Raw genomic sequence first — 9,980 nt, 5'->3', positions numbered from 1 at the left:
CTAAGCACGGCGGGTCCTGGAGAGATTTGGTATTTCGAAGGAGGAGACGTGGTGTGTTCAAAAGCCGCGACTAAAAATACAAATGCTATTTCGGGCCATAGGCGGAAGGTCAAGGCGTGCTAGAAACAGCTCGTTTGCTCGAGGAAATGTCTTCTTCGTGGTCCATCGTCATCGTCGTCGTCGTCGTCGTCTCCGACTATCTACGGAGTCCTTTTTTGACACTATGTACACTGTAAAAAATCTATGTGAATTTACACCAATAATAGATGTAAATATTACAAGTTTTATTCGAAACATTAAAAATTTAATGAAAAATTACAAAATTGCTGAATTTATACAAAATTTGCTGTATTTATACAAAATTTGTTTAATTTCACATGAAATGTGTAAGTTTGTCCTATACTGTGTAAATATATTCTATTTTTTATGGAAAATTATATAAGAAATGGAATATTTTACATATCTTGTGTAATTACTCCAATTTTTGTAATATTACGTAATTCAATGGTAATATTTCATATATCGCTATGAAATATAGAGCGATCATACGCGTTTTTGTTATTTTATATGTAACTTTACAAGATTTATGTTAATACACCAAAAGAATGTGTAAACTTGTCTTTTATTGTGTGAATATATTTTATTTTTCGTGAAAAATTACGTAAGAGATGGAATATTTTACATATCTTGTGTAATTACTCCAATTTTTGTAATATTACGTAATTCAATGGTAATATTTCATATATCGCTATGAAATATAGAGCGATCATACGCGTTTTTGTTATTTTATATGTAACTTTACAAGATTTGTGTTAATACACCAAAAGAATGTGTAAACTTGTCTTCTATTGTGTGAATATATTTTATTTTTCGTGAAAAATTACGTAAGTAATGCAATATTTTACATATTTTATGTAATTAATCAAATTTTTGTAATATTACATAGTACAATAGTACACTTCATATATCGCTATGGAATAAAGCTCGATCATATGCGTTTTTGTCATTTTATATTATATAATATTTGTGTAATTACAAAGAAATATGTAACTTAAATTTGTCCTCTGTAGTGTAAATATGTATTATTTTATTGCTGGAAATTTATATTAAAAGAAAAAGAGCGTAGAAATGACCAATCTCCGTTTCTTTTTCTCCAATATATTACAGCATTGGATAGAAAGTGATAGCTATTAGCCGTTTTCGCGTTCTATCCTTCTAATTTTTGTCGATTACTTTTACATGTAGAAAGTACGTATGTATAATTCATGCTTTATGTCAATGCGCCATCTCGATTCTCGAAGCGCCATCGATTATAAGAATCGAAGAGTCGAGTGTAAAGATCACGAGTGATCACGAGCGAGTTTCGTGTTAACAAATTGTCGGGAATTGCTAACGCCCAACTTTTGTGTTAAAACAGTTTGAAGCACGTGTGCACGTGTCGGATATCCGCCATTCCTTCGGTGACTTTAGAAGTCATCGCTTGTGTTGTTTTTTCGCTTGTGTTGTATTAATTTGCTTGTGTCGTAGTATTAATTTGCTGGTGTCGTGTTACTAACTTGCTTGTGTCGTAGTATTTCTATTGTAAAAGTGATACGCCGTGATTACATTATTCGTGTATGCGTCTGAAACCATACAACATGAGGTTAAGATGTGTACAAAAACCTCGTGCAATGGAAGCATATTATGCAAATTTGCACATTAATCCAAAGATAAAATGGATATTAAGGCTAAGACAGTCTCAGTGGAGGATATTAAGGTATGATCAGTCTCAGTATTATATGTGTAATGTACATATCAGTATTTGCTATAGGTTATATAAGGCAATTATATTTTGTGTAATATTACAGTACTATATCGGTAATAGTCCATACATTGCTATGGATTATAGGATGGATTATATATATATATAGCGGTGACGCGTTGTTGCCATGCTACTGTGAGGTGGCGCGACTTCTATAGTGTTTTGTTTTTAAGCAAAAGAAACGGTTCAGCAGGAATATTCCAGTTTCACTGTTAGTCGCCGAGTAGTTCGGACGTGCGAGAGCTTGTCTCTATTGTGTTGGAAATTAATATTGAATATCTTATTGAACAACGGATGTCTATATATATATATATTAATATATCTGATTGTCTTGAGTTTCACCTAAAAATCGACGAATTGGTAAGTCTTGATAATACATTATTATAGTTTTACTAACGGGATATTAACAAATTCATTTTCTAAAGATTTTGCTTTTTACGAACACATATTTTTCGTCGCCTGGTTTTTGATCTTTTAACAGTTGTACTTTCAATCAATCAATCAATTCAAAAATCATTTTAAGCATTTTCTCTTATCTCTTTGCGACTATCTCGACTATTTCGCAATTCCGTCGCGTAAAGGTCGATTCAGACACAGCCGTGCCGTACCCGTACCGTATCACGGACAGAAACATTAGACAAGGATTCCTATTGTCTCCATCCTTGTCTAATGTGTCTCCAGCCTTGTCTAATGTTAACGATACGGATACGGTACGGGTACGGCACGGCTGTGTCTGAATCGACCCTAATATGATATTTCTTGTCTCTTCTGAAGTTCGTCAATTTTTATCTTGGGCGACAGAAAACAAAAAACATCGCGTTGCGCGACGAAATTGCTAAATACGAAATAGTAGCAAAGAGATTAAGAACAAAAAGCAGGAAGCAAAGAACACATTGTATAGATCAGGTTTTATATACACATTTTTCATATTTCATCATTAATGTGTAAATTTTCGATAGAAAGTGAGATATATTTACACAATGAAAGACAAATTTACATAAATTTTGTAAAGAGTAATTATGTAACTTTACATTTACTTTGTATATCTACAGAATTATTCGTGGAATTTTTATATCTGCTAGTGTACAAAACTTATTAAATTTTTATATACTTTTATCTCATATTCAGTTCTCTTACTCTTATCCAATACAGCTAAATACAACATTATTCTTACATTTTCTGATAAACATTATTATGTTCAATTATTTTTAATTGTCATTTTAATTTTGTTTTTACAGAAATCCATTTTTTCGTTCCTTTTATAGAATTTGTTTCCTGATATTTCTTTTACTCTTTCTTTAACTCTTTACGGAATAAAGATATAGAATAAAGATATTTATAAATAATAATGTTTAATAATTAGAAGATGGGTATAGTGTCGCATTTAGTTGTATTAGACTGTATTATAATTGATTATTAACATTATATTTAATTATTTTATTTGTTTTTATCTTAGTCACAATCTCACTTTTATCTTTTTTCTGTTTTGCTTTTTTATTTTCTAGTATTTTATTATTTTTCTTCGTTATTATATTACAGGTGTGGTATACGTTATATTAATAGATTCTATCAGAGATATTAGTAAATCTAATAATAAGACTAAAAAAGACTCTACAGTAAGACTAAAAAAAATTGGTTTTTGACATTTCACTTTTTCAAATAAAAGTAAGTCTTATATTTTATATATTATATTATTTAGAAACATTATAGATGTTGCAAACTCATTAATTTTGTTAATTAGTAATTAGTTCTAAATTTTAGAACAAATTACTAAACTATATATATTATATGTATATACATCTTTGAATATATTTAGAGTGTAATACGTTAAAAAAAAATTTTTTTTTTAGACATGTTACAATTCTTTTTTGGCACAGACATACAATTTTCTTCCTGAGTCCAATTCCATTTTTCTTTTCTTTTACTCAATACATATTCGACAATGTTTGAATGTAACATGTGTAATAGTAAATTTTTATCTATACGTTTGTATAACAAGCATCAAATTCTTCATAAAAACATGCCTCATTTAAAAATCATCTGTCGGTTTAAAAACTGTGGATTACATTTTAATAAATATCTCAATTTTCAGAAACATATTTATAGACAACACATAACAAATGATAAAAACGAAATACATATAACTTATTATTGCAAAGAAAAAGATTGTAATTCTTATTTTAGAAATACAGCACTTTTTAATAAACATTTATATAATCACATAAAACAAAATAAAAATGGAATTTATTGTGGATACCCAGTTTGTTCTACTAACAAAACAATTTTTAAAACAATCAGCACTTATGCAGTACACATATGCAGACGTCATTTTAATTGTAAATCTGATAAACAATTTATTGTTAGTAATAAAGAACCGACAAATTTTGATACCAATAATGATTGTAATTTGTTTGTACAAGAAGAAACTTTAAATGAAGTTTCAAATAAAGTTTCAAATGATGTTGAAAATATTACAAGTGTTGAAAAAGCTATAGCACAATTATATTTGAATTTGACTACAAAATATTTTCTAACAGAATTTGCTTTACAAGCTGTAATAGATGGCATGTCATCTCTAATTGAACTTACTCAAGAACATTTTATTACAGCTCTAAACGAAAGTGATCTTCAAGATAACGTTAAAGAAAAAATTAAAGATTTATTTCGATGTAGTTTTTCGTTTTTTTCAAGTGTTCACAATTCTGTAAATGGTTCTCTTCGAAATACGTACTCTAGAAATGTATATTTGCTAAATAATTTTCATATTGTGATTCCTACACAAATTAATTTAGGATATTATAATCACAAAGAATGTTACTATCATTATATTCCAATTTTGAAAACTATAAAAGTATTGCTACAAAATTCTGATATTCGACACTTTTGTTTAAATTCGTATAATAATTATAATAGTAATGTACTTTTTGATATAAAAGATGGTAGTGTAGTAAAAAACAATAAATTTTTTCAGGATAATAAAAATGCACTACAAATAATATTGTATCAAGATGCATTTGAAGTATGTAATCCATTGGGTGCATCAAAAAAAAAATTTAAACTTGTCGGTATATATATGGTATTAGGAAATTTGCCCGCTTATCTCAGATCAAAAGTTGATAATATACAGCTTGTTATGTTATGTTATGAGAAACATATAACATCATTTGGTTGGGAAAAAGTTATGACTTTATTAATACGTGATTTACAAAGTTTAGAAAAAGAAGGAATAAATATTTCTGTTGGTAGTGAAACAATTAATTTTGTTGGCACTCTTGTTGCTATGTTGGGAGATAATTTAGGAAGTCATCAAATTGGTGGTTTTGTAGAAAATTTTAATTCAGAATATTTTTGTCGCTTTTGTCACATTACTCAAAATGAATTTAAATCAAAATATACATGTACTAATATAAATAGAAATTCAAATGATTACAATTTGTGTGTTATAGAAGCAAAAAATAGTACGAAAATTGTGAAAGGCATTAAACGTGATTCGACTTTAAACAAACTTAATTATTTTCACGTCTGCAATCCAGGATTACCGCCCTGTATAGCACATGATCTTTTCGAAGGGATTGTTTCATATGATCTTATATCCTGTATTAAATATTTTGTGACAGAAGGTTGGTTTACTTACCAATTTCTAAATCATCGACTACAAAAAATTAAGTTTTTAAATGAAAATGTATGTATTCCTATTATAAAAGATTCATCTAGAATTGCAGGTACTGCAAGTCAAATTAGAAGAATATTACTAATATTTCCTTTAGCTGTCTTTGATAAATTGTCAGTCAAGAATATTGAGAATGATGTTTGGATGTTAGTATTGCATCTTCGACAAATATGTTCTTTAATATGTGCCCCTGCTCTATCTTTTGGTCAGATTGCATTATTACAGGAAAAGATAAATGATTATTTATCATTGAGAGTAAAGTGTTTTCCAAATATCAAATTAAGACCGAAACATCATTATATTTCTCATTATCCCTGTTTAATTTTATATTTTGGTCCGCTGAAACATTTATGGACCTTGAGATTTGAAAGTAAACACAGATATTTTAAGAATATTGTCAAACATTCCCAAAATTTTAAGAACTTAACGAAATTATTATCACACAAACATCAATTTTTACAAAATGAACAAAATATTAAAAATAGATACCGTACTTCAGCAATAGTAGACAATGCAGAGGAATACACATCTGAACGATTTAATGATCAGATTTCTTCTATTATAACAAATTATTTTCATGACAAAGAAAATGAAAATGTAAAGTACATATCCTCACAAGTTACTTTTAGAGGTATTACGTATAAAAAACATATGTATATCTGTGTAGGTAAAGATTGTTATGATTATTTCACTGTATGCAAAATTAAATATATTTTGACAAATAATTGTTATACAAACATTTTTTTTTGGGCACTATAACGAAAATTATATACAATCCTGATTTTGGCGTGTATGAGGAGTTTAAAATTGAAAGTGTAGATTACAATGTCGAAAAAATCTTTTTGTTTCCGTATACTTGCTTACTTATGCCACATCCTATCCTTCGAACTGATTTACATTCCATTCCTGTGTATGTCTTTAAATACGAACCCATTGATTCATAACTTTGGATCTTAAAATTCTGTAAGCATGGCATTTTGTAATACTTTAGTATTACATATTTTAATTAATTATACACATTCTTCTTTTTACGTTGTAGATGTCTCATTTGTATAAAGTCTGGACTGCCGATAGAAAAAAGAAAATATCACATGTACTTCGTGAATCAGATAATATGCTGTCAGAGCTTATTGAAAAAAGTAACGCTAAGCTTGGTATTGCTGGTTCTGTTCTTGTTATGGAAAAAGACGGAACAATAGTTGATGACAATGAGGTTGTAAAATTTTGTTTTGGTGAAACTTTTATGTTGCTACAGCCCGAAGAGTCCTGGTCTGCACAAAATGAGACAGAACACAACATTAACACAATATTAACTGACACTGCTTCACTTACATCTAGTTTCTCGGAAGAAATACCTTTTTCATACTCGTCAAGTTCGCAATCTGCTTCATCGTCCACATTTGAAACATCTAATAATAAAATACAACTGTCGAGTAATAATTGGAAAAATTTTCAAATACCATGGGATAAGTTAGAAACGTCAGTGATTAAAGAACTGGAAAATGGAAATCGCAGTAAATTTGTAATGACTGCTGTTGTAAACCGTATAGTTTCAGAAATGAGAAATATACAAGAATTCATACCAGCTATGGCATTCAAGATAGTAGCTGAACAAATTGTCAGCAAATACCCAAAAACTTTTAAAGACATGGATGAAGACGGCAAATGTTTTGGAGACGGATCTTATACATTATTTGCGAAACTTCGCGATCGAAATAATTACTTAAATAGGCCACATATGAAACGATCTCTAAGCAATACTTTAACAATACCCCTAAAAAAACAAAAAAAAGTTATGTCTGCTAAAGCTGGATGTAGTAATTGGCAACCAGAAAAATTCGTTGATACAGAAACGGAAGAGACAATAGAAGACAAAACTAAGTTTCTACGCGAAATAGTCAATGACGTATCATCAAAAAAAGATCCTAAGATACAACAGAAAATTATTTCATATCTTGAAGCTACATATCCTGCACAACGATTATATCTGAATAACGTTCATCATGTACCTACTATGGTAGATATTAAAAATACATGGCCGATACTTTTACAAAAAAAATACATGTTTTGGCATTATGAAAAACTAATGGGATGTTCAATAGATATTCTGAAGGAGGAAATGTTAAAAAAACAAAACAAAATAGAAATTTACGGACATAAAAAATATAAAGATATCACTAATTCAAATAATCCAACAGAAATAAAAGTAATAAAAATTATTTTTAAACATTTCAAAGAAGATTTTGAAGAATTATTTAAAACATATCCGGTATGTATTAAAAAATATGCATGTGTTGTAATCTCTTTTGATTATGTCATTGTTTACATTTAATTACCTATTGTTAATTTGTCAAATACAGGAAGGAACTATTATGGAACATATAAAAGCACCAGTTATAACGCCATGCATCATAATTATAGGTAATTATTGTACTTGTATAATACTTAAATATATTATATATTTTCTTTTCTAGAAATTTTTTAATCTATCCTTGAATGTATATAAGTTTTCTAATTGCTCATATTTTTTATTGTTACAGATGATACATCATGTCCAATATTCTATTTATATATAGAAAACATATTGATTGAAAAAACATACTGCTTTTATGAAGCATTACAGATGTTAATGTCCAGTTATTACATTTTCAATATGGAGTATCCCGCAAGCAGTACATGTTCATTGGAATTTATACAAAAATATTTTTTAAATATTCATCCAGTCTCTGGTTCGAAATCTCGAAAAACGTCAACAAAATACAGAGTACTAACATTCTTTAATAAATTAAGGAATATAGATTCGGACAAAGAAAATACTTCTACGAACTAAGTACTACTGTAATATGAAATACATATAACTGTAAGTATATTATTATATCACATTATATTACATTTGTGTGTGTGCGTGTGTATATATATATGATAATAGTATTTTAATAACATATATAATAGCACACACATTTCAGATTTTATATTAGAGAGCATTATTATTTTTATAAAATTGATCATACATTTATTCTTATATTCCTTTTATAATCTGTATTATTATTTTATTTATTTCAGATTCCCGAAAATTACACTATATATTAACGACTATATAATAAGATGAATTGTGTTATTTTTCTATCACCACTTAAAGATCGAGACAGAAACCAATTGGAGACGGTATAATACTATTCCGGTATGGGAATCTAATATGGGTGATGTACCAATAATTTGATATATCCCAAGAAGCGATGTCAAACTGTATATTAATCATACATTAATTGTTTATTTTTTTTTCTATCCTACACTACAGTACGTTCTGTAATATTATTTCTACTGTCGTATTATATATCTTGTTTTTGTCGTGTAATTCTAACAATTCTACGAAAGGCGATTTTGATATTAATTTGCATATTATTTAGAGACTGTTTATAGATAAATATATATATATACATATATATATATTTATTTATATTGCAACGTTGTAATATTTTTGTCATATACTTTAGCATTTTCCATGTCGTGTTATATTGCTACTGTCGTAGTACTGCTACTGTTATACTTTCTGTCGTATTATATTGCTACTGTTGTAATATTGCTACTGTTGTAATATTTTGTCGTATTAATTGCTACTGTTGTATTGTATTGCTACTATCGTATAATTCCGATAATTCCATAAATCCCAAAAAGACGCTTTTCATATAAAACTACACATTAATTATAGGTATATACATATATATTACAACGTTGCATTTTTTTTGTATCATATGCTTTAGTATTTTAGTATATCGTATTATTTCTCTACCGTATTATTGTTATAATTAAACAGTTTAGTTTCTTTGTATTACCAAATATTATTAATAAATTTACTTTGACTTGTGTATCGCTAATATTAAATTTTTAAATAATTTTTTATCGCAAACAAATTTTTATTAATGTTTATATGGTTTTACTTTTATAAAAATGATATGATTAATTTTTTCATAAGTATATATCTAATCCATAACAATTATGATGAAAACATTATTATTATTATTATATAATTACATTATAATAAAATATCTTTTATATCATGTATGATACAATATTTATAACAAAATATAATTGAATTATTTTAAAAGAGGATATATATTAATTTTCCTATTCATGCGGTATACCGTGAATTGTATATAAATTTTTTTTACAGGCACATCAAGGACATCAGAAATGCCTGGCTATCTGAGTTGGTCGCATACAATCAAGGCACATTCGAAACGCGTGTAATTGTTCATAACATGACTGTTGAAACAACGAATCAGCATCGTCATTTCTTGAGTCATGACGATGTATTATTAGTTAAAACATTGCACGCGTTTTAAATGTGCTTTGATAATGCGGACAATTGCAGATAGCCAAGCATTTCCGTCCCCGTACCTGTAAAAAAAAGGTTTTTTTAATGTAAATTTACACCTATTATAATAGGTAATAAAAGGACCCTCACAAATAGGGTAAATTTCCTCGCGTTTGTAATTTTACAATATAAAA

General features: G+C 28.0%; 1 protein-coding gene across 1 annotated transcript; it reads left to right on the top strand.

Moving 5' to 3' along the window:
- The first annotated feature begins 1,166 nt into the window (after window positions 1–1,166).
- LOC139787129 (uncharacterized) lies at window positions 1,167–9,337 on the top strand. Its single transcript, XM_071726218.1, has 8 exons — window positions 1,167–1,756; window positions 1,848–2,161; window positions 3,341–3,466; window positions 3,652–6,434; window positions 6,511–7,740; window positions 7,832–7,892; window positions 8,012–8,331; window positions 8,535–9,337. Exons 5-7 carry the CDS (start codon window positions 6,511–6,513, stop codon window positions 8,299–8,301), a joined length of 1,581 nt encoding a protein of 526 aa, XP_071582319.1. The 5' UTR covers window positions 1,167–1,756; window positions 1,848–2,161; window positions 3,341–3,466; window positions 3,652–6,434; the 3' UTR covers window positions 8,302–8,331; window positions 8,535–9,337.
- The last annotated feature ends 643 nt before the right edge of the window (window positions 9,338–9,980 follow it).

This window comes from Temnothorax nylanderi, unplaced genomic scaffold, assembly GCF_030848795.1.
Source record: "Temnothorax nylanderi isolate EJ_2023f unplaced genomic scaffold, tnyl_v1.0 TNYL_tig1287_pilon, whole genome shotgun sequence".
NCBI lineage: Eukaryota > Metazoa > Arthropoda > Insecta > Hymenoptera > Formicidae > Temnothorax > Temnothorax nylanderi.
Note: the sequence above shows the minus strand (reverse complement) of the source record. Positions and strands in the feature narration are given on the sequence as shown.

What these genes read in the sequence shown, in the direction of transcription:
- LOC139787129 (XM_071726218.1), top strand. Translation starts at nt 6,511, where the DNA reads ATGTCTCATTTGTATAAAGTCTGGACTGCCGATAGAAAAAAGAAAATA. An exon ending in AATTATTTAAAACATATCCG is followed by an intron (nt 7,741 to 7,831) that starts GTATGTATTAAA and finishes TGTCAAATACAG; the next exon opens with GAAGGAACTATTATGGAACA. An exon ending in GCCATGCATCATAATTATAG is followed by an intron (nt 7,893 to 8,011) that starts GTAATTATTGTA and finishes TTATTGTTACAG; the next exon opens with ATGATACATCATGTCCAATA.